This window comes from Aethalodelphis obliquidens, unplaced genomic scaffold, assembly GCF_003676395.1.
Source record: "Aethalodelphis obliquidens isolate GAN/ISIS:26980383/991018 unplaced genomic scaffold, ASM367639v1 scaffold38, whole genome shotgun sequence".
Lineage (NCBI taxonomy): Eukaryota > Metazoa > Chordata > Mammalia > Artiodactyla > Delphinidae > Aethalodelphis > Aethalodelphis obliquidens.
In genome coordinates, this window is record NW_020837982.1 from 10,934,686 (window position 1) to 10,957,509 (window position 22,824).

At 55.2% G+C, this 22,824-nt stretch overlaps 4 protein-coding genes across 6 annotated transcripts; 3 read left to right on the forward strand and 1 right to left on the reverse strand.

The window, feature by feature from the left end:
* The first annotated feature begins 249 nt into the window (after positions 1–249).
* KDM6B (lysine demethylase 6B) lies at positions 250–9,357 on the forward strand. 2 transcript variants are annotated; one of them, XM_027130951.1, is made up of 21 exons: positions 250–367; positions 460–601; positions 796–894; positions 994–1,213; positions 1,322–1,414; positions 1,496–1,657; positions 1,740–1,913; positions 2,003–2,341; positions 2,447–4,590; positions 4,699–4,825; positions 4,953–5,058; positions 5,932–6,137; positions 6,260–6,324; positions 6,407–6,478; positions 6,577–6,725; positions 6,870–6,984; positions 7,074–7,261; positions 7,445–7,586; positions 7,879–8,005; positions 8,137–8,307; positions 8,408–9,357. In XM_027130951.1, exons 2-21 carry the CDS (start codon positions 465–467, stop codon positions 8,429–8,431), a joined length of 4,860 nt encoding a protein of 1,619 aa, XP_026986752.1. In that variant the 5' UTR covers positions 250–367; positions 460–464; the 3' UTR covers positions 8,432–9,357. The 2 variants fall into 2 exon arrangements, with proteins under 2 accessions (XP_026986752.1, XP_026986751.1); XM_027130950.1 differs by having other exon boundaries at positions 8,137–9,357.
* A 467-nt stretch (positions 9,358–9,824) lies between these two features.
* TMEM88 (transmembrane protein 88) lies at positions 9,825–10,925 on the forward strand. Its single transcript, XM_027130966.1, has 2 exons — positions 9,825–10,204; positions 10,329–10,925. The coding sequence occupies exons 1-2, from the start codon at positions 9,995–9,997 to the stop codon at positions 10,596–10,598; spliced, it is 480 nt and encodes a 159-aa protein (XP_026986767.1). The 5' UTR covers positions 9,825–9,994; the 3' UTR covers positions 10,599–10,925.
* Positions 10,926–11,656: 731 nt separating this feature from the next.
* NAA38 (N-alpha-acetyltransferase 38, NatC auxiliary subunit) lies at positions 11,657–12,775 on the reverse strand. Of its 2 annotated transcripts, XM_027130965.1 has the most exons (3): positions 12,359–12,775; positions 11,991–12,174; positions 11,657–11,818 (listed from the first exon to the last, which is right to left on the reverse strand). In XM_027130965.1, the coding sequence occupies exons 1-3, from the start codon at positions 12,437–12,439 to the stop codon at positions 11,706–11,708; spliced, it is 378 nt and encodes a 125-aa protein (XP_026986766.1). In that variant the 5' UTR covers positions 12,440–12,775; the 3' UTR covers positions 11,657–11,705. The 2 variants fall into 2 exon arrangements, with proteins under 2 accessions (XP_026986766.1, XP_026986764.1); XM_027130963.1 differs by having other exon boundaries at positions 11,991–12,775.
* A 228-nt stretch (positions 12,776–13,003) lies between these two features.
* On the forward strand, positions 13,004–15,860 carry CYB5D1 (cytochrome b5 domain containing 1). The gene is made up of 4 exons (XM_027130961.1): positions 13,004–13,270; positions 13,364–13,440; positions 13,571–13,789; positions 14,389–15,860. Exons 1-4 carry the CDS (start codon positions 13,111–13,113, stop codon positions 14,617–14,619), a joined length of 687 nt encoding a protein of 228 aa, XP_026986762.1. The 5' UTR covers positions 13,004–13,110; the 3' UTR covers positions 14,620–15,860.
* Positions 15,861–22,824: the final 6,964 nt, after the last annotated feature.

Sequence of the window (22,824 nt, forward strand, 5' to 3'; positions counted from 1 at the left end):
TAGCAGCGCAGCCACCCCATCGCACCGACTGGCCCTCCCGCTGCCCCCACTCCCCTGAGGCTCCTTAGGCCGGGTGGGCCGCTCCTCAGGGATAGCCAGCCTTGCGCAGATCACAGACCTGTGGGCGCCACAGCCAGGCCAGCCCAGCCCAGCCCAGCCCAGCCCAGCCTAGCCTGCGGCCCCGACTGTGTGCTGGCCCGCTCACCTTACTCCTTTCCCCCTCCTCTCCGTAGAATTGTCTGTGAAAGGCCCTGGGCGACCATCTGGGGGCAGTGGGCACTCCTGTCAGAGCGGCTGGAGCCGGACCATCGCCCCAAGGAGCTGGGGCAGGGGGCCGTGCCCGATCTCTGGGGCCACTGCTGACCTGGTAAGGGAAGACTGGGGCCGCGTCGGCTGTGTGTACCCTGACAGCTCAGTCTCTGTTCCCAGTAGGATCATAATCTCTTCTCCTTGACACAGGCTGGATGCATCGGGCAGTGGACCCTGCAGGGGCCCGCGCTGCACGGGAAGCCTTTGCCCTTGGGGGCTTGAGCTGTGCTGGGGCCTGGAGCTCCTGCCCGCCCCATCCCCCTCCTCGGAGCGCATGGCTGCCTGGAGGCAGGTGAGAACTTGGTCTGTCTCTCTGCCTCCAGGCACTCCTCTTCCCATCTCTGCTCCTCAGTCTCTCATTTCTGCCATCCCGTGGGCCTCAGTGCAGTCCTCAGCTGCTTTCTCTTGTTTCCTCAGTCCCCTCCTTCCTAGGTAGGGACAAGACTTCCAGCTTGCTGTACATTAACAGAGCCCTTCTCTCTCCAGGTGCTCTGCCAGCATCGGGCAGCCCCCACTCCCTGCTCCCCTACCTCCTTCACACGGCAGTAGCTCTGGCCACCCCAACAAACCGTATTATGCTCCAGGGTGAGTGAGGATTGAAAGGTGCTGGGGATGGGAGGTAAGGCTGGGGCCTTAAAAGAGTTCGCCAAGCCTTGCCACCTCCCCCCGCCTTCTGCTCTGTAGGACACCCACCCCAAGACCCCTCCATGGGAAGCTGGAATCCCTGCATGGCTGTGTGCAGGCATTGCTCCGGGAGCCGGCCCAGCCGGGGCTGTGGGAGCAGCTTGGGCAGCTGTACGAGTCAGAGCACGACAGTGAGGAGGCTGTACGCTGCTACCACAGCGCCCTTCGATACGGAGGAAGCTTGGCTGAGCTGGGGCCCCGCGTCGGCCGACTACAGCAGGTGGGATGAGGCAGGACACAGGGGGCTAGGATTGTGCGTTCTGACTCAGTGCCCTCGTCTTATGTCTGCCTCTGCCCTGTGCTCTGCACTCTTCCCCCACCTCCTCAGGCCCAGCTTTGGAACTTTCATGCCGCCTCCTGCCAGCACCGACCCAAGGTTCTGCCTCCCCTGGAGCAAGTGTGGAACTTGTTGCACCTTGAGGTGAGGCTGGGACTGGGCGGGCTAGGGAGGAGGGCCGGGCCAGGTCTGCACCGGTGCCATTCTCTCTGTTTCCGTCCTCAGCACAAACGGAACTATGGGGCCAAGCGGGGGGGTCCCCCGGTGAAGCGAGCCGCCGAACCCCCGGTGGTGCAGCCTATGCCTCCTGCAGCACTCTCAGGCCCCTCGGGGGAGGAGGGCCTCAGCCCTGGAGGCAAACGCAGGAGAGGCTGCAACTCTGAGCAGGTATGATTGTATGTGGGCGGGCCAGCAGCGAGTGGGCAGGCTGGGGTGAGGAGTGGGACTCTCACACTCTGTTTTCTTCCAGACTGGCCTTCCCCCAGGGCTGCCGCTGCCTCCGCCACCATTACCCCCAGCCCCACCCCCGCCTGGCCTAGCCACCAGCCCTCCATTCCAGCTGACCAAGCCAGGGCTGTGGAGTACCCCGCATGGAGATGCATGGGGCCCCGAGCGCAAGGGTTCAGCACCCCCAGAGCGCCAGGTGAGCACCTCTCTGTGGCCCCCTCACCTCTTATCTCCAGCCCCTGTGTCCTTCGTTCCTCACGCAGTGTCCTCCTTTCTCGCCCACAGGAGCAGCGGCACTCGCTGCCTCACCCATATCCATACCCAGCTCCGGCCTACCCTGTGCACCCCCCCGGCCACCGGCTGGTCCCGGCTGCACCCCCAGGCCCCCGCCCCCCAGGAGCAGAGAGCCATGGCTGCCCGGCTGCCACCCGTCCCCCTGGAAGTGACCTTAGAGAGAGCAGAGTTCAGAGGTCGCGGATGGACTCCAGCGTTTCACCAGCAGCAACCACCGCCTGCGTGCCTTACGCCCCTTCCCGGCCCCCTGGCCCCCCCGGCACCACCACCAGCAGCAGTAGCAGCAGGAGCAACCCTGGTCTCCGGGGCGTGGAGCCGAGCCCAGGCATTGTGAGTGACAACTGCAGGTGGTGGGCGGAGCGGTGGGGGGGATGAGTGGAGCTGGTCTAGGGTGGCTGGAGCAGCCCTCTGACCACCGCCGTCCTACACTTGCAGCCCGGTGCTGACCATTACCAAACTCCCGCGCTGGAGGTCTCCTCTCACCCAGGCCGCCTTGGGCCCTCAGCACACAGTAGTCGGAAACCATTCCTGGCGGCTCCCGCTGCCACTCCCCACCTGTCCCTGCCACCCGGCCCCTCCTCACCTCCTCCTCCCCCTTGTCCCCGCCTCTTACGCCCTCCACCCCCCCCTGCCTGGCTGAAGGGCCCAGCCTGCCGAGCAGCCCGTGAGGATGGAGAGATCTTAGACGAGCTCTTCTTCGGGGCTGAGGGACGCCCCCGCCCTCCCCCGCCACCCCTCCCCCACCGCGAGGGCTTCTTGGGACCTCCGGCCCCCCGCTTTTCTGTGGGCACTCAGGATTCGCACACCCCTCCCGCTCCCCCAACCACCAGCAGCAGCAACAGTGGCAGCCACAGCAGCAGCCCTACTGGGCCTGTGTCCTTCCCTACACCTTCCTATTTGGCCAGAAGTATGGACCCCCTTCCCCGCCCCCCCAGCCCAACACTGAGCCCCCAGGACCCACCTCTTGCACCCCTGACTCTTGCCCTGCCTCCAGCCCCTCCCTCCTCTTGCCACCAGAATACCTCAGGAAGCTTCAGGCACCCGGAGAGCCCTCGGCCCAGGGTCTCCTTCCCAAAGACCCCCGAGGGGGGGCCGGGGCCATCCCCAGGCCCCCTGAATAAAGCCCCCCAGCCTGTGCCGCCCAGGGTTGGGGAGCTGCCTGCCCGAGGCCCTCGACTCTTTGACTTCCCCCCTACCCCACTGGAGGACCAGTTTGAGGAGCCAGCTGAATTCAAGATCCTACCTGATGGGCTGGCCAACATCATGAAGATGCTGGATGAATCCATTCGCAAGGAGGAGGAGCAGCAACGACATGAGGCAGGCGTGGTCCCCCCGCCTCCTCTGAAGGAGCCCTTTACATCTCTGCAGCCTCCATTCCCCACTGACACAGCCCCAGCCACCACTGCTGCCACCGCCGCCACCACCCCGGCCACCCAGGAAGAGGAGAAGAAGCCACCACCAGCCCTGCCACCACCGCCGCCTCTAGCCAAGTTCCCGCCACCACCCCAGCCACCGCCAACTGCGCGAGCCCCACCAGCCAGCCCGGCCAACCTGCTCAAGTCTTTGGCTTCCGTGCTGGAAGGACAAAAGTACTGTTACCGGGGGACTGGAGCAGCTGTTCCCACCCGGCCTGGGCCCTTGCCCACCACTCAGTATTCCCCCGGTTCCTCTTCAGGTGCTACCGCCCCACCGCCCACCTCCGCGGCCCCGAGCGCCCAGGGCTCCCCACAGCCCTCCGCTTCCTCGTCATCTCAGTTCTCTACCTCAGGCGGGCCCTGGGCCCGGGAGCGCAGGGCGGGCGAAGAGCCAGCCCCGGGCCCCATGACCCCCGCACCCCCGCCCCCACCCCTGCCGCTGCCCCCTGCTCGTTCTGAGTCTGAGGTGCTAGAAGAGATAAGTCGGGCCTGTGAGACCCTTGTGGAGCGGGTGGGCCGGAGCACCGCAGACCCGGCCGACCCAGTGGACACGGCAGATCGAGCGGACAGCGGGACTGAGCGACTGCAGCCCCCAGCTCAGGCCAAGGAGGAGAGCGGTGGGGTGGCGGCCGCAGCACGACCAGGGAGCAGCAAGAGGCGGCAGAAGGAGCACCGGCGGCACCGGCGGGCCTGTAAGGACAGTGTGGGTCGGCGGCCCCGGGAGGGCAGGGCCAAGGCCAAGGCCAAGGCCCCCAAAGAAAAGAGCCGCCGAGTGCTGGGGAACCTGGACCTGCAGAGCGAGGAGATCCAGGGTCGTGAGAAGGCCCGGCCGGATCTGGGCGGGGCCTCCAAGGCCAAGCCGCCCGTAGCTCCGGGCCCTCCGCCAGCTCCTGCACCCTCTGTCCAGCCCACACCCCCGGCAGCCCCTGTCCCTGGGAAGAAGGCTCGGGAGGAAGCTCCGGGGCCACTGGGTGTCAGCCGGGCTGACATGCTGAAGCTGCGCTCACTTAGTGAAGGGCCCCCCAAGGAGCTGAAGATCCGGCTCATCAAAGTAGAAAGTGGTGACAAGGAGACCTTCATCGCCTCGGAGGTGGAAGAGCGGAGGCTGCGGATGGCAGACCTCACCATCAGCCACTGTGCTGCCGACGTCGTGAGGGCCAGCAAGTGAGTGGGGGGGGCTGTCACCGCTGAGGCTGCTGGCCTGGCCCTGCGGGAGACTCCCTTCCCCCAGCACTCTGATATTCCTGTTCTCATCTCACTGTCCTTCTACAGGAATGCCAAGGTGAAAGGGAAGTTTCGAGAGTCCTACCTTTCCCCTGCCCAGTCTGTGAAACCGAAGATCAACTCGGAGGAGAAGCTGCCCCGGGAAAAACTGAACCCGCCCACACCCAGCATCTATGTATGAGTGCCCTGCGTGTTCAGAACCGCCCCTGCCTGAGGGTTCTAGGACAGTGTTGGAACTGTTGGGGGGCCCTGAGCCTGGGACGGGGCTCTGACCTCAGCCCTGTCTCCTGGTTGTCCCGCAGCTGGAGAGTAAACGGGATGCCTTCTCGCCGGTGCTGCTGCAGTTCTGTACAGACCCTCGAAATCCCATCACCGTGATCCGGGGCCTGGCAGGCTCCCTGCGGCTCAGTGAGTGTGGAGGTGGAAAGACCTGGGGAGGGCTGCGAGGATCTGGGGCTTTGGGGCCCTCGGAGAGCCCCCGCTCTGGAAGACCCAGGGCCACAGCTGTAGTGAGCTCTCCTCAGTCACGTGTAAGCCATATTTGAAGAGTGCTCTGAGTGATGGGTCAGCTGACCTCAGGCTTTCCTCCCCCCATCTGTCTGTCCCCAGCAGTAGGCAGGTGGGAAGGGGATGTATCTCGGGATCTGCTTAGAGTTACTTCTGGTTTTCTTGGTGATTAAGGTTGTGTAAAATCCAAGGAGACTCATGGTTTGGGGCTTTCTCTTTTTCAACCTTTTATTGTGCACAATTTCAAACACCTTCCAAAGTAAAAGGAAACCATACTGAGTTATAAAACTTAATCCTGTGTCCTGTAAAAACTAATCTTGTTTCCTCTGTTTCCTTGTAGCCTTCTCTTACCCACATATCCTCCCTTTCCTCCAATGTTACTGAAGCACGGTCTAGGCTTTTACTTGATGAAATCTTTCATTGGATCCAATGAAAACTTAAACTGTTATTCATTGAGCACCTATTGTGTGCCAGGTGCTTTGCACATGTGGCCTCATGGACACCTGAGGACTCTGGGGGAGGGGCTGGGACTCAGAGCATCAGTGGGAGAGAGGGGGTTGGTTATGATGCAGGTAAAGGCCAGGCCCTGGGAGGGCCAACCCTCCCAGCTTGATGAGGGGCTGGGGTTCTCGCCTGTTCTTCCTTGGCTGAGCTCTGAGAAGCCTGTGTCCACTGCGTCAGAGTCTTGGGGAGCAAGAAGGGAGAGGGTGAGTTGGGGCCTCGCTCCCCGCCCTCTGCCCCTGCCCCAACACTCTGCTCGGCCCTCCCTTGCAGACTTGGGCCTCTTCTCCACCAAGACGCTGGTGGAGGCCAGTGGTGAGCACACGGTGGAGGTGCGCACCCAGGTGCAGCAGCCCTCAGATGAGAACTGGGACCTGACAGGCACGCGACAGATCTGGCCCTGCGAGAGCTCCCGTTCCCACACCACCATTGCCAAGTACGCGCAGTACCAGGCCTCATCCTTCCAAGAGTCCCTGCAGGTGAGAGGCGCGCACGGGCAGAGGTAGGGGGTGTGGAATCAGGGGACTTGGAGCCCCAGCTGCGGTGGGAGGGCTCCTGGAAGGCCGCTGACCCACGCCTGCCTACCCCTGTGACCAAGCAGGAGGAGAAGGAGAGTGAGGACGAGGAGTCCGAGGAGCCGGACAGCACCACGGGAACCCCTCCTAGGTAGGGATGCTTTGCCTCTGCCCTTCAGGACTCCTTCCTTTCCCTGCGCTTCCCCACCAACCTGTGCTCTTTGCCCTCGCAGCAGCGCACCGGATCCGAAGAACCATCACATCATCAAGTTTGGCACCAACATCGACCTGTCCGATGCCAAGCGGTCAGTGGGGCTGAGGCCAGCAAGCTGGGGCGGGAGTGCTGATGGGTCAGCAGAGTCGGGGTAGCTGCTCACTTCTGTTGCCTCCCTCGCCACGGCAGGTGGAAGCCCCAGCTGCAGGAGCTGCTGAAGCTGCCCGCCTTCATGCGGGTAACCTCCACGGGCAACATGCTGAGCCACGTGGGCCACACCATCCTGGGCATGAACACAGTGCAGCTGTACATGAAGGTCCCAGGCAGCCGAACGCCAGGTGCGCTCTTCACGGGGCTGCGGAGTGCGTCGCGCCGCGAGGAGCGCGGGGGGCGGGGCTGCCGCCAGCGCTCCTCCGTCAACCAATGAGTGCACGACAAGCCCGGCTCCGACCAACCGTGCAGTTCTCTGTTGCCCCCTTCAGGCCATCAGGAGAACAACAACTTCTGCTCGGTCAACATCAACATTGGCCCAGGAGACTGCGAGTGGTTCGCGGTGCACGAGCACTACTGGGAGACCATCAGCGCTTTCTGCGACCGGTGCGCGCCGCCCTCCTCGGGTAGATAGACCCCCCACGCCCTGTCCCTGGATTCCCAGATTTCCATCTGACCCTGTGGCCACCCTCCAGGCATGGCGTGGACTACCTGACGGGTTCCTGGTGGCCAATCCTGGATGACCTCTATGCTTCCAACATCCCTGTGTACCGCTTCGTGCAGCGCCCCGGAGACCTTGTGTGGATTAATGCGGGGACCGTGCACTGGGTGCAGGCCACCGGCTGGTGCAACAACATCGCCTGGAACGTGGGGCCCCTCACCGGTGAGGGGGCGGGGCCGGTGGTGGGGTGAGCCACTCAGCGGTGAGGGGCTGGGGCCCCTGGGGAGTGAGCCCCGTGGGGGGGGGCGGGTTTGGAGGGCGCCAGGCCAGCCGTGAGGGAAGGGGCGGGGGCCCAAGTGTCTCGGGCTGTTGGGGAATCCTGTCATGACCCTCTCTGGCCCGCAGCCTATCAGTACCAGCTGGCCCTGGAACGATACGAGTGGAACGAGGTGAAGAACGTCAAATCCATCGTGCCCATGATTCACGTGTCCTGGAACGTGGCTCGCACGGTCAAAATCAGCGACCCCGACTTGTTCAAGATGATCAAGTGAGGGAGGGCCCTGTTTGGGAGGGAGCCCATCTCCATCCGACCTGGCCCGCCTTGTTCTTCCTTGTTCCAACCCCTCCTCCCCCACCGCTCCACCTTTTGCCGCGTGCCATGCAGGGCTGCCGTGCTGGGCGGGTGACAAGGCCCCTGCCCTGAGGAGCTTTGTTTTCCAGTGGTCCAAGTAGACAAAAACCACATAAAACCTCCACTGTGACGGGGATGTGTCGGGGGCTGTGACCCGGCCCGAAGCGGGGAGGCCCCGCCCCGCCTCACCACCTCGCCCCGCCCTTAGGTTCTGCCTCCTGCAGTCCATGAAGCACTGCCAGGTGCAGCGGGAGAGCCTGGTGCGGGCCGGGAAGAAAATCGCCTACCAGGGCCGGGTCAAGGACGAGCCCGCCTACTACTGCAACGAGTGCGACGTGAGTGCGCCCTCTCTCCCTCGCGCGCTTCCTCGGAGGGAGGCGCTCGTCTCCGGTCTCCCTCCCTCTCTCCCCTCCTTCTCCCCCCCCCTCCCTCCCTCCCCTTGACCGCCGCCTCCTCCCCGCCGCAGGTGGAGGTGTTCAACATCTTGTTCGTGACGAGTGAGAACGGCAGCCGTAACACGTACCTGGTGCACTGCGAGGCTTGTGCGCGGCGCCGCAGCGCAGGCCTGCAGGGCGTGGTGGTGCTGGAGCAGTACCGCACGGAGGAGCTGGCGCAGGCCTACGACGCCTTCACGCTGGTGAGGGCCCGGCGGGGCGGGGACCCGAGGGGGCGCCGGGGCGGGCCGGGCCGGGGGTGGGCGATCGCGCATCCTGAGCTCCGCCTGCTCTCTCCCGCAGGCCCCGGCCAGCACGTCGCGATGAGGCCGGACGCCCCGCCCGCCTGCCCGCCCGCAGGGCGCCGCGGGGCCACCAGCACACGCCTGGGCTGGACCTAGGTCCCGCCTCTGGCCGGGAAGGGGGTCGGGCCCAGCCCTTCCACCCCATTGGCAGCTCCCCTCACCTAATTTATTAAGAAAAAGAATTTTTTAAAAAACAAATATGAGGAAAAAAGGAAAAAAAATGGGAGACGGGGAAGGGGGCTGGTAGCCCCTCGCCCACCAGCGCCTCCCCTCACCGACTTTGGCCTTTCTAGCAACAGACACAAGGACCAGGCTCCGGCGGCGGCGGGGGTCACATACGGGTTCCCTCACGCCTGCCAGCCGCCCGCCCGGCGCAGATGCACGCGGCTCGTGTATGTACATAGACGTTACGGCAGCCGAGGTTTTTAATGAGATTCTTTGTATGGGCTTTACCCCTCCCCCAGAACCTCCTTTTTTACTTCCAGTGCTAGCTGTGACCCCTGTACATGTCTCTTGTTTATTCACTTGGTTATGATTTGTATTTTCTGGGTTTTTTGTTTGTTTTGGTTTTTAATTTATAACAGTCCCACTCACCTCTATTTATTCATTTTTGGGAAAACCCGACCTCCCGCACCCCCAAGCCATCCCGCCCGCCCCTCCAGGGACCGCCCGCCGCCGGACCCTCCCTGCGCCCCAGTGTGTGTCCGGCCCCGGCCCGTCCGTCTCCGCCCGTCCGCCCGCCCGCGGCTCCAGCCGGGTTCTCATGGTGCTCAAACCTGCTCCCCTCCCCTACGTCCTGCACTTTCTCGGACCAGTCCCCCACTCCCGACCCGACCCCAACCCCGCCTGAGGGTGAGCGACTCCTGTACTGTAGGGGAAGAAGTGGGAACTGAAATGGTATTTTGTAAAAAAAAAAATAATAAATAAATAAAATAAATTTTTAAAGTTTTAAAGAAAGAACTATGAGGAAAAGGAGCCCCGTCCTTCCCAGCCCCGGCCAATTTTAAAAACACGGACCTTCCCCTTACAACCCACCCCTCTTTTCTTTTTAAGCGTGAAACAGCCCAGGGCCAGGGCCTCACTGGGGCAGGGACACCCCGGGATGAGTTTCTCTGGGGCTTTATTTTCGTTTTGTCGTGTTTTTTTTTTCTCCTCCACGCTGGGGCTGCGGAGGGGTGGGGGGTTTACAGTCCTGCCCCCTCGCACTGCACTGTCTTTCTGCCCCAGGGGCAGAGGGGTCTTCCCAACCCTACCCTTATTTTCGGTGATTTTTGTGTGAGAATATTAATATTAAAAATAAAATCAGAAAAAAAAAATCTCTTTTCGATAAGTGCTGGTGGTAAGCAGGGAGAACACTGGGAAGAGGGCGGCGAGACCGTGATTGATGGGGAGGGTAGCCCCTCCCCGGAGGCGCCTGTGGAATGTCCAGAGCTCGGTTGCTCCTCGTTATGGGGGGTGCCTAATCCCGGAGCCGCATTCCAGGATAAGGGGGGGTGGGGTGGGGTGGGGAGAGGCTGGGCCGGGGGAGGGGCAGGAAAGAGGGCTATAAGGGCCGTGGCCCAGGCGGGAGGGAGCCAGGCGGGCCATGGCGGATGTCCCCGGGGCGCAGCGACCGGTTCCCGGCGGCGGCCCAGAGCCCCGGGACCCCCTGGACTGCTGGGCCTGCGCTGTGCTGGTCACCGCCCAGAATCTGCTGGTGGCTGCCTTCAATCTTCTCCTGCTGGCGCTGGTGCTGGGGACCATCCTGCTGCCCGCTGTCACCATGCTAGGCTTTGGCTTCCTCTGCCACTCCCAGGTGAGTGTGCGCCCCGCGGTGTGCGTGTGGGTGTCTGGTGACGGTGGCGGTGGGGTCTGTGGGCCACAACCTCTCCCGGCCTGGGCTGTTTGGCTTGGGCCTCATGCCTCTTCTCCTCCCACAGTTCTTGCGCTCCCAGGCACCCCCTTGCACCGCGCACCTGCGGGACCCGGGCTTCACAGCCCTGCTGGTCACCGGATTCCTGCTCCTCGTGCCGCTGCTCGTGCTTGCCCTGGCCAGCTACCGCCGCCTCTGCCTCCGCCTCCGCCTGGCCGATTGCCTCGTGCCTTACAGCCGAGCCCTCTATCGGCGCCGGCGCACCCCGCAGCCGCGGCAAAACCGGTCCTCGCCAGGGCCCCAGGCCGTTCCAACATCAGGAAAGGTCTGGGTCTGAGGACCCTCGAGTCAAGAACAATCCCGAGGAGTGCCCTCTCTCCCGGTCGGCCCAAGGACTTGAAGCCCGGGGGTCTCCCGACCTACCCTGTCCCCGCTCCTGCCTAAGCCGGGTCCCAGCATCCTCTTGAGGAACAGAACGGCAGCATCTGTGGACCCAATTCTGGTGAAAATTCGCCACACCCCGGAAAACCTACTTTCCCCTCTCTACCCATATCTGAATCCTGAACATCTGGGCTGGACCCTGCACCCCCCACCCCCCTGTGAATAGGACAACTGAACCTCGGTGGTGCGCTGGTGCCCTTCTTTCCCGGTGCTGCTCCTAGTATTTACGGGCTATGGGGTGGGGTGGGGTGGGGTGGGGTGGGGTGGGGTGGGGTGGGGTGGGCGAGGTTGGAGGGGAAGGAGTCATCACACATCAATAAAGAATTAATGAACTGAACGCGATCCTGGGATCCTGTGAACAGAAGGGCGGCACAAATACTATCAATCACTCCTGCAACGTGCCCAGGAGCAGGAAACAACATGCGGGTGGGGGGGGGCGTGGCTCTACTGCGCAGACCGGAGCATCCTTCAGCCTCCTGGGAAGGAGGCCTTCCTTCCCTTATCGCATTAGGCCGTTCTTCCTGGCCAGACCCCAGAGCTCTGTCCCTGTCACCTCCTTATCAATGGAGTGGAGGGAGCCCGGCCTCTGTAGCCTGTGCTGCTCCCCTTGGGGACCTGAGCCTGTTCTCTGACCCCAGCTTAGAGGAACTCGGTGTTGCCAGGCCGGAGAGAGAAACAATGGGCTTTCCGGAACAGGATGACACCCCCTCCCGCCACAATTCTGGAGCAGCTGCGTGGGAGGGAAGATGGAGGGGCCCATCCTGGGGCCCGTGGATCCGAAGTTCAGCCTGTCCCCCCATCCCCACCCCGAACCTGAGGGAACCTTTGGCAGTCCTGGACGTCCAGGTTGTGGAAGGAGGGTTGAGAGTGCTCCTGACCTCAGAGAAACCTATTCCTCTAGGGATGAGGTGTGTAATTCCTGTCCCAGAAACCCAGCTACACACAGACACAAGTCACGTCGGTTACAGATTTAATGAAGTCCGAAAGGCATGCGCGATCGTGTTCAGAGATAGGGAAGCCCCGCCAGGCTCTCTCTCTGCACCTCAATAGAAACGATGTGGTGTCCAGGTACCATGGCCAGGCCCAGCACACGGGGTTCCCCGGCAGAGAAGGAATCTGGAAAGAAGAGTCAGAGCATCAGAGAGGCAGGCCAGCGTCGGCCCCGCCCCTTCTGTGCCACGACTTCTAGTCCCAGAAAATAAGGGGTGCAGCCAGGCACTTAAGGGGAAATGCTTTGCGTGAGGCTTCGCCGCATTCCCAGGCGGGTGTGTATTCCCCGGGCACTGACCCGACGGCTTGAGGAACTCCTGCGCCGAGCCCAGGATAACATTGCAGTCGCGGTCGGTGCAGAGGAAGCAACCGACCAGTGTCCGTCCATCTGTCATGCGAATGCGCATAGTCTTGTTGAGCAGCGCCTCCAGCTGCTGCCTAGCGCGCGTAGCCGGTGAGTCCTCGCGCTCCCCATCTGAGTCCTGAGCGGGGCGGGACAGGCGCTCAGACCGCGCCGCCTCGGCTGCTGCCCGCCCGCGGAACCACAGCTCCCGACAGCCCGCGGGGCGCTCACACGAAGCCCAGAGGCTGCCGGGAGCTGCAGTTCCCCCTCCGTCCCCCCATCTTGCTCCCCGACGGCCCCTCAATCCCAGAACCCGAGCTAACCCCTGCGCTGGAGCTGCTTTGACGCCGGCTGCAACAGCCATTCTCCTCTCGCAACAGCATGGCTGGTCCAGCTGCGGCCATTTGTTCCCGGGCCTCCTCCAGGCCCTTCAACTTCCTAAGAACCTTTGGTGTCCGGTGGTCTGAGATCTCGCGAGCGCTCCCGACCTGTTTTCTTTCGCGAGATCACCTCTCCTCCTCCTCCTCCTCCTCCTCTTCGTCTCCGGCAACTGCAGAAGTATCGCGAGCTTCTATTTCGGCGCTGAGGCTCACTGAGGCCTATTACGTTGGATGTACCAAGATATCGCGAGAAATTTTCAACTCTAGTTTCTTACACATCCTTTAAGGAACCCTGGAATTTAGCGAGAATACCTTTTTTCATAATCACACTCCTCCCCTCCCTTGTTTTTCTGCCTCGCGAGACAGTATGTCCTGAATACTCCCTGTAGCCTAGGGTACTGTGAATGAAAACGGAGTGTGTTCTCTTTCCCGCGGAACTCCTGAGGACAAAACTCAAATTACTTGAATGTCTGAATCGGACTACGTTTCCCGTGAGCACGCGCAGCCCACGCTCCTCTCGCCCATTTACAGCGTTTGATCTCAGAGCCCGGTGGCCGGAAAGGGACAATGGTTTCCATGTCAGCGGATAAACGCGCTCGCCTTAGCTCCCGGACCAGAGGGAGGATGAAACAGAGAGTGCGTGCCGAAAAGCGAGGAAGCAACTAAAGGAGTCGGTGACCGATAGAGCAAGAGCCATGGCACGCCGGGGCCTAGTGGCCGGGCCAGACTTTGAGTATTTTCAGCGTCGCTATTTCACGCCGGCCGAGGTGGCCCAACATAACCAGCCCGAAGACCTCTGGGTGTCTTACCTGGGAAACGTGTACGACCTAACGCCGTTGGCACAGGAATACAAGGGTAAGCGCCACACTTTGGGCCAGCGTCGAGGGTGTGTTTGGGGGGTGCTTGGTTCTTGGATGGGTAGCATTGACGGCAGCTTCTCCTTCCCAGGAGACCTGCTGCTGAAACCCATCGTGGAAGTTGCGGGCCAGGACATCAGTCACTGGTTTGATCCAGACACCAGAGACGTGAGTTCTGCTGGAACCTGGGGTTGGGGGGAGGGGCACTGGAGAGCGGGATGAAGAGGAAAAGCAGAGGCTAAACAGAGCCCGAGATAGTGACTGCTCCGACCCTCCTCCCTCAAACCCTGCTTAAAAGATCCGCAAGCACATAGATCCGCTGACCGGTTCCCTGAGATACCGCACCCCGTGGGGCCGCTTTCTGCACGTGCCGCCTCAGCTGCCCCGTTCGGACTGGGCCAATGATTTCGGGAAGCCTTGGTGGCAGGGGTCGCGTTACGAGGTGGGGCGGCTGTCCGCCAAGACCCGGAATATCCGCATCATTAACACGCTCACGTCGCAAGAGCACACTCTGGAGGTGAGAACTGGTGCCCGGGGGCAGGTTAGAGGGAACCGAGAATCCCAGCAAATCTCCAAGCAGATCTGCAGGCCAGCAGCTCTCCACAACCGGTGGGAGCTGTATTTTCTTTCCTTTTAGGGGTAACTGAGGAAAGAAGACCACCTACATCCCCAGGGTTAGGAATTAAAGGTGTGGCTGGGCCACAGGGTACAAGAGACTTTTTTTTAAGCCCAGGGTGACAGTTTGTGCACCTTAGTGATGGTTGTCCTCGGAAGCTCTTACACGCTGTGTTTTTGTACAGCAATTGCAACTGGGCTCTCTTATTAGTCTACTCTATTGTGGGGATGAGGTGAGGGGGCAGTGACTTTAGGGCCATTTGTTTATTACAAGTGGCTGCCATAAAGGCAGGTAGGACTTGGGGGCCATTCGTTGCATGCTGGAGCTCCAACTTTATTTCTGGGACTGTGGAGCGCCTTAAGCTGCTCTCTGCCAAGGGAGGCACTCTGATCCCAGCTTTGGGTTCCTGGCCTTTGCGTGTGTGTGTGTGTGTGTGTGTGTGTGTGTGTGTTTGCTCGTTCAACCCACAATTCTGGGTGGGGTGCTTTCGTGTTCTCCAGGTGGGGGCCCTGGAATCAATGTGGGAAATCCTACACCGCTACCTCCTCTATAACGCACATGCTGCCAGCTACACATGGAAATATGAAGGGAAGAACCTGAACATGGATTATACCCTGGAAGAGAATGGTATCCGGGATGAGGAGGAAGAATTTGATTATCTCAATATGGACAGTACGCTCTACACACCTGCAGTACTGCTGTACTTCAGTGATGACCTCACAGAGCTATAGAAAGAGAGATGTATGCTCATGTAGGCTCAAGACATATTTTGAGTTTAGCTGTTTCTGTGACCTGTAGGAAAAGAGATGGGGATGGGGCAGGGAGGGCAGTACCTGGACCTAGACCTCCATTCTACTCTGGGAGCTGGCCTGAGGTTCCCATTCCCTACTGAAGTGTAAAGGTCCTATTCCTCGGGTTAGTTACAATTTACTCTGAGAAAGTTAGGAAGAACGCTAGAAGTGAATTAATTTTTAGGAATGATACAAGAAAATAAAGTATCTTAGATCATGGAGATGTAGAAGAGGATAGTCAGATAGAGCTCAGGCAGAACTTTTCGATAGTAAGAGAAAGAGAAGTCCTACACAGGGATGAGCGATGGAAGAACTTTTCTGGCAATGATGGAAATGGGATGACTGTAGGAAGATGGGATCTACAAAGACAGGAATAGGAAGTGTCTATATCACTCGCCATATAAAACTGGCTAATCTCTCTTCTGACTAGTATTCGGCAGCCACCAGGTAATTCAGGCTAGATATTATGCTATGTGCTTTATACACCTCATTTAATACAACTATCCATAAGACAGATACCATTACCACTACTTACAGATAAATCTTCTGAAGCTTAGTAAGATTTAATAGCGCAAAAGCCACACTACTTAGTAACCAGATTGCAAACCCAGGTCTTCCCAATTCCAAAGTCTACGTTCTTCTCAATGTCCAGGCTCACTGCACAATGGGAACCTGTAGGCCTGTTGTGTAGTCAGCCGCGGTGTTGTGCTTTTTTGTTTTGTTTTTTTAGTTATTGCCTTTGGAAGGGACTTAGCACAGTTCTGCAGTGGTAGAGAGGACACAGGGAAGGCCAAGTGTAAGCTGAGTAATAGCTGATGAGTCTACTTCATGGTTAATCCTGTAGGAAAACTTTCCTCTGACTTTTCTGAGGCAAAGAGGTGGGTATATACTGGTTCCAGGAAAATTAGAGTGGGAAAGGGCTTTTGGATTGGGACACTTTAGAAGGGGGAGCAAAAAGTAGGCATGTATATTCATGATGGGCCTGTGCTTCTGAGGGAAAGATGAGGAAGACAGGGTCGACTTTGCCAGATGGTGACTCTGCAAGAAGGGGCTTGACAGAGGTGATGTAAAGAGAGGAGCTAATTGGGGCTTCCCTGGTGGCGCAGTGGTTGGGAGTCCACCTGCCAATGCAGGGGACGCGGGTTCGTGCCCGGGTCCGGGAGGATCCCGCGTGCCGCGGAGCGGCTGGGCCCGTGGGCCATGGCCGCTGGGCCTGCGCGTCCGGAGCCTGTGCTCCGCGACGGGAGAGGCCACAGTGGTGAGAGGCCCGCGTACCGCAAAAAAAAAAAAAAAAAAAGAGAGGAGCTAATTAAGTCAGAAAACTCCTGGTGTTCAAAAGAGAACAACCATGTAGGGCAGTGGCCAGATTTGGTCCCCTGTGACCTAAGGAGGGAAGGGGAATGAGAATCACAGGTGAATTTCTTGACAGTAGCAGGCTAAAAAAGCAGCAGAGAGATGTTAGTGCATCTTTGTGGAAGGTGGCCCCCTATGAGACACTGGGTAGGCTGCAGAGGAGTGTGCTGAGGGGCTGACTATGAACGGCATGGACAGAGGTGAAGACATCTGTATCCACCTGCAGTTGTTTCATGTGTATCTTGTTTGCTCAGTTAAACCCTAAACTATTTGAGAACCAAAGCTATGCTGTTGCTGTAACCCCAGCCTCAGGGCCTGTGCCTATGGGATCTGCCCAAACTCGTCCCTCCTCCAGGGTTTCCTACTTTAGTACCTCTCGCCAGAAACACATCCCTTTCCTCACACACCCAGTCACTCTCTAAGTAGATTCTATCTCCTAAACATCTCTGGAATCCATCTTCTTTTCTCGAAGCTGTTATCATCACCTCTGGTCTGGACTGCTACGATAACTTCCTAACCAGTCCTCCCATTTCCTCTTCTGTCCTCCACACACAGCAGAGTGAGCTCTGAAAAACAAACCTAAACATCTAACTTTCCTCCTTCAGATTCTTCAGTGGCTTCTAGCTGCTTTTGGAATCAAGTGCTAAATCCAAAGACCTTGCATATATCAGCCTCTACCTTGCATCACCCCTCTTTGTTCACTGGCTTTCTGTTCACTAAAGGTTTTCTTGCCTCAGAGCCGGCACACAGGCTGTTCTCTCTGCTTACAACACTCTTCCATCTCCCACCTTGCTAATCCTACATGTTTCTTCCTCACAGAGACTTTGCTGATTTCTCGATGCAGGTCAGGACTTTCTGTTAAATTTCAGAGTGCTTATTACAATAGTAATGTTAAAATTATGGATGTAATTGGCTGGCTGGCTGCTAGATTGTAAACTCATGAGGGCAGAGATCGTGTCCATCTTGTTCACTGCTGTATTGCCAGTGTTGGGCACACAGTTGCTGCTCAATAAATTTTGACTGAATGAACTCAAATGTTAAGTGAATTCCTCTGCCTCTAATAACTAGTGGATGGGATGTTGTGTCCTTGGTGGGGGGCAAGGTGGGACCAAGAAATAGGATGTCTGGATCCTATGCTGTCATCTCTATCCACAGGTTTCTTTTTCCTTGTTCGCCATAGATCCAAGACCAAAAATTACTCCATAGAGGTTCTTCCTCTCACCAGATTTTTGAGGCAATCGACCTGTCTTTTCTCTACATGGCCACCAGGTGGCTGTAGTCTCCTACAGAGTGAAGGGAAAGGGGCCCGGATGAGGGAAAACACTTCCAAGTTCTAAACAGGTTAGGATTAAAGGTAGCCTGTGGAAACGTACAGGTGAGAGGGAAGGATCAGAAAAAAGGGAAAACAACATGGGCACTATTCCATTAGCATTAGGTTTATTCCTATTTTTAATTTTTTCCATAAGCACATGCCAGGAAAGGAGTGTAGCTTGGGAAATAAAACTCACGGGATAGGACAAGTAAGGGGTCTGATTACAGGTGTGGGTATGTACAGGGTGAGGCACAGAACTATGGAAGGAATAAAGATCACAGATTTTTAAGATAATAGAGTCTGTTCATTTATTCTTAGAGGGTTTTGCTTTGTTTTGTTTGTATAAAGCTTTCTACTAGGCACTACCTTGGTTCTCTAAATGTCCACGACTGTATATTTGCACGAGGAGTATGTAAATAGTGCCCAGTCCTAAAACCTAGGAAGTAAATAGAACATGACTGTAGGTCCTTTGGTAGTGATCTCTTCCATTTCGTAGGGAGGTCGGGTGGTGGGTGGTATATTGAAAGGAACGTTGCCTGTCCTCAGTAAATCGTAGCAGCTTCAAAGAACTCAATTTGCAAATATTTCCCACAAGGCTCAGTCACTATATCAAGTATCATTGGGGGTCATAAAAAGGTGTATGTTCTTTGCAGGAAGCTTGCTCACTCAATGGGCTAAAACATACACACATGAAAAGGTAAATGAAAATAGTACATGGTAAAGGACCAAATTAGGGTACAGAAAAGTTTCCACCTTCATGGCAAATCACAATTGGGTTCTTAACCTGGGCCTCCAGAAATGACTTCTAAATAGTGTGTGTGTGTGTGTGTGTGTGTGTGTGTGTGTGTGTGCGCGCGTGCAGATGTGTATTATCTTGGAGAAGGGTGCTGTAATTTCCATCAGTCTCAAAATGGCCCAACCCCCTGCCCCTGAAATAGTACACACACAAGCACAATAATAAAGACCCTCAAAAGTAAAATATCAAAGGTGACAATACAATGTGGTTCCTGGATTCCTGGCACCTGCCTCAATGGTCTACTTCAACCTGATACACCTGTGTTCCCATGGCGGCAATTCCTAAAACTTGAAGCCTTGGGGCTAAGTTTATAACTAGTCTGAAACATTTTACTGCCCCAAATTCTGATCTGTACATACCCTGGAGCTGAGTGAGGGGATCTATCATTTGGACTTGGGACCATAACACCGAGTCATGACATCAGGATAAGGTTAATGTACCCAGTCCCCACAGCTGAGTTTAGATTAACTACATAGATGTGTTGATAATGGGAGAACAGCCACTTTATGATGGAGCAGCAAGAGTGCATGGAGGCTTAGCTGTAGAGAAAGCAGACAATCTGAAACCTGAATGGTCTTGGAAGTCAAAGATTAAGCATTCAAAATACAAATAGATATGCAGTCCATATCTATTTCCCAGGGAAACACACACACAAAAGGTGGTGAGTGAATAAGTGAACTGAGGCCATTAAAATGGGATCAGGGGTCAAGAAGGTTGAGACGAGGAACAATATGGATGAGACACTGCTAGAATTAAGTCCCTTTCTTACTGGGAGCCGCCCAGCTCCCACCCTTTGGGAGCTTAATGTTTAGTGGGAACTTGGGCATCCAGTTTCAATCATCTGACTTAATCATCTCTGTATCCCCAACAGCCATATAATGCCTGGCATAGAGTGGCAATAAATACGTTTGTTTCAGGAATGAATGGCAAATGTAACCCCCACTACTTGAAATATGTGAACTCAGGAGTCAAATATATTCAGATACTGTGGTGTCCCTTGCTACTTGCCCACTCTCACTATTTGAAGAGAGCAGAAGAGATCTGGACAGTGAGTGACATTTGTGCTGATAAATTCTTCCAGTCCTCCTAGAGAACAGTAAGGAGGAGGAAATATTTCCTTGCCCTTAATGAACAGCCTATAGGAGTAGATATTACTCTACCACAGTGTATCAGGTGAGAATGTATTTGGCTGCAAGTAACAGAAGGCTGAGCTGGGGCTTAACTATAAAGGGTTAAATTTTCTCACATAATGAGAGAGTCTGTGGTGTAGTGACTCCACTAGATAGTTCATCAACATCACAGGTTGCTCCTGTTTTTGTCTTCATGATTATCTCCTTTTTGGTTGCTCTACTTCCTGTCCGTATTGTGGGCAGGAAGGAGGAAGAGGGGAAGGATGAAAGGGCAGTGCCTAAATCAAAGCAAAAAATTTTCCCAGACATCCTTAGCAGAACTTTGACTACGTCTCATTGATAGGACATGTATTACACAATGACCCTTAGCTGCAAGGGAGTCTGGGACAGTATTTTGTATTGACATCCACAACAAAACCAGGGACCACTACTGTGGAATGAGAAGGGATACTGGGTAGGAACTAGTGATGTCTTCCACAAGAAGTATGAAAGTGCTATTCATCCATTCATTAACAAAAAAGTTATTAATAAGCACTTTGTGCCAGGTACCGTTCCAGGTACTGGGGATACAGCAGTGAATGAGACAGGCAAGGTTCCTGCGTTACTGGGACTTATACTCTGGTGGGATAAAAAAACATGTAGACAAGATCATTTCAGATAGTGCTAAAAGCTATATATTATGTATGTGTATATACACATATACATATATGAACACATTATATACACACACACACACACACAAATACCAAAAGTACTATAAAGACAAAGAAACAGAATTACAAGAGACAGTGATGGCTGAATGATCAGAGACTTGCCTGAGATAATCACAAAGACTGATCTGTATTACCTGTAGTTCTGCATTTACCTGCATTAATCACTTAATCATCATAACAAACTTAAATACTGTTTTTACTTACACTGAAGAAAGAAGGAGACTGAAGCACAGAGAGGTTAAGTAACTTGCCAAAGGTCATACTAAGCAGCAAAGGTGGGCTTTGAAACAAGACAGTCATAGGCCACCCACTTAACCACTGAGTGGCATCACCTCCCTGCATGACAAACATAGGCTGCTGTTCTAGTCACCTACTGCTGCTTAACAAAACCATCCCAAGACTTAAGTGGCTTCAAACCACCACCATCATTTATTTTGCTAATGAGTCTGTAATTTGGGCAGGGTTCAGTGAGGACAGCTCATTTCCGTTCCAAAAGGCATCAACTGGTTGGATTACTAGAAGCTGGAGAATTCACTTTCAAAATGGCTCACTCACAAATGGCTGGCAAGTTGGTGCTGTCTACGGATTCTTCTCCATGAAGACCCCATTCTCAGGGCAGCTTGGGCTTCCTCATAGCATGGTAGCTGGGTTCCAAGAGCAAGTGTCCCAAGAGAACCAGGAGGAGCCTCAAGCACCTTTTATAACCTCACCTCAAATCCAAGGGGAAAGAACTAGACCTCACTTTTCAGTGGGAAGAGTGTCAAAGTCACACTGTAATAAGAGCATGCTGGATGTGAGTTGTTTTTGTAGCCATTTCTGGAAAATACAATTGACCACAGATGCACTGGAGGCAAAAGGAGGGATATCCAATCAGTCTCGGGTAGGAGCGGAGTGCTGAGTCTTTCTTGAAAACCAAAGTTGGAATCCTGGCCCCACCATCCATTTATTCAATTCATTAACCTAATACTGAGCATCTGCTGTGTATCAGGCACAATTCTGGACTCTGTGAATACACTAAATAAGAAGACATAATTTCTGCCCTCGAGGAGCTTACAGGTTAGTGGGAGATTCAGAGAAGTTTGTGAGCCTCTTTTCACCTTGCTTCTACTTATATAAAGCGGCCAAGGGAAGTTTTGTTTGCTTTTTTGTTTTTAATTGGAGTATCGTTGATTTACAATGTTGTGTTAGTTTCTGCTGTATAGCAAAGTGAATCAGTTATGCATATACATATATCCACTCTTTTTTAGATTCTTTTCCCATATAGGTCATGACAGAGTACTGAGTAGAGCTCCCTGTGCTCTACAGTAGGTCCTTAAGGGGAAGCTTTTAAAGTTCCCCCGTTTAAAGTCTTCAAAGGCTTCCAACTCCTCTTAAGAGGACATAGGACACCCTTACGGTTGTCCACAAGGCCCTGAATGATTTGCCTCTTCCAGGCTCTTCTTTTTTTATATTTTTAATTTATTTTATTGAAGTATAGTTGATTGACAATGTTGTGTTAATTTCTACTATACAGTAAGTGATTCAGTTATATATGTGTGTGTACATGTATGTAAATATATATACACACACACACACACACATACACATATACACACACATTCTTTTTCATCTTTTTTCCATTATCGTTTATTACAGGATATTGAATATAGTTCCCTGTGCTATACAGTAGGACCTTGTTTTCTGTCCATTCCACTTATAATAATTTGCATCTGCTAATCCCAAACACCCAATCCATCCTTTCCCCCCTGCCCAAGCCCCTTCTTTATCTCCCTGTTGGCCTTTCAGTTTCTGACACTCCCCCAAGCTCCTTTCTGCCAGGGCCTTCTCACATGCTGTTCCTCTGCATGGGACACTCCACCCTCCACTCATCACCTGGCCAACTCCTGCCCCTTAAAGGCTTTGCTTAAATGTCACTTTCTCAGAGAAATGCCTTGGGAATATCTACACCCAGTCTGGGGAGATGAGGGAAGGCTTTCTGGAGAACATCATCTAAAGCTGAGACCGGAAGTACGAGGAGGCAGCCAAGCGAAGAAGTGAGAGTGGGTAAGGAGGGAGAGTAAACAGCATGAAGAGCGCAGAGTTTGGCAGTGAGAGTATGTGGAGAGCTCAGACGCAGAAGGAAATGCAGAACGGTAAAGCCAAGAGGAGATGGGAGGCCTGAAGAGAGTGGGCAGTAAGAGACATGGAGGCCAGACTAGGTCCTGCGAGACTTTGTAAATCAGGTTAAGTTTTTTTTTTAACTGAGATACAGTTCACATACTATAAAATTCACCCTTTTAAAGTGTACAATTCAAGGTTAAGGGTTTTATAAGGAGAATGTCACAATCAGAATTGCATTTTTGAATGTCAAGAGAGGATGGATTGGAGGGGAGAAAAAGAGAGGAGAGAGTGGAGACAGGGAGACTGATGTTATTGCAGCAGTCCAGGAAAGAGATGAAGGTGGCCGGAATGAGGTGAGTTAGTGGCAGTGGAGATCAGAGGAGATAAACGGAAGTTAAGAGAGAATTACACAACTCAATAATTTATTGGGAGGGGGTCTGAGGCAGAGGGAGGAGTCAAGAATGACACCCAAGTTTCTGGCCTGGGTGGAGGATGATGAATCCACTGACAGAGGAGGGAAATGCTTGGAAGAAGAGTTTCATGGGGAAGGAAGATGATGTGTTTTTAGTTAGCTATCTGAAGTAACTCCAGGACATGGAAACACAGATGTCCAGATCTTACCAGATATGTGGTACGATATCCTGAATAGAGCTCTCGGCTAGAGTTAAAGGTTTGGGAATTACCCGCAGTGAGTAACTGTCAACCAAAGTCAAGGATGAGATCACCTCAAGAATAAAGTGT

Excerpts from the sequence above, each read along its gene's own strand:
- KDM6B (XM_027130950.1), top strand. The coding sequence starts at position 465 with ATGCATCGGGCAGTGGACCCTGCAGGGGCCCGCGCTGCACGGGAAGCC. Across the intron at positions 1,658-1,739 it reads GAGGCTGCAACTCTGAGCAG|ACTGGCCTTCCCCCAGGGCT; the intron begins GTATGATTGTAT and ends GTTTTCTTCCAG. Across the intron at positions 6,138-6,259 it reads CCTTCCAAGAGTCCCTGCAG|GAGGAGAAGGAGAGTGAGGA; the intron begins GTGAGAGGCGCG and ends GTGACCAAGCAG.
- TMEM88 (XM_027130966.1), top strand. The coding sequence starts at position 9,995 with ATGGCGGATGTCCCCGGGGCGCAGCGACCGGTTCCCGGCGGCGGCCCA. Across the intron at positions 10,205-10,328 it reads GCTTCCTCTGCCACTCCCAG|TTCTTGCGCTCCCAGGCACC; the intron begins GTGAGTGTGCGC and ends CTCCTCCCACAG.
- NAA38 (XM_027130963.1), bottom strand. The coding sequence starts at position 12,399 with ATGGCTGTTGCAGCCGGCGTCAAAGCAGCTCCAGCGCAGGGGTTAGCT. Across the intron at positions 11,819-11,990 it reads GGAGTTCCTCAAGCCGTCGG|ATTCCTTCTCTGCCGGGGAA; the intron begins GTCAGTGCCCGG and ends TCTTCTTTCCAG.
- CYB5D1 (XM_027130961.1), top strand. The coding sequence starts at position 13,111 with ATGGCACGCCGGGGCCTAGTGGCCGGGCCAGACTTTGAGTATTTTCAG. Across the intron at positions 13,441-13,570 it reads TTGATCCAGACACCAGAGAC|ATCCGCAAGCACATAGATCC; the intron begins GTGAGTTCTGCT and ends CCTGCTTAAAAG. Across the intron at positions 13,790-14,388 it reads CGCAAGAGCACACTCTGGAG|GTGGGGGCCCTGGAATCAAT; the intron begins GTGAGAACTGGT and ends CGTGTTCTCCAG.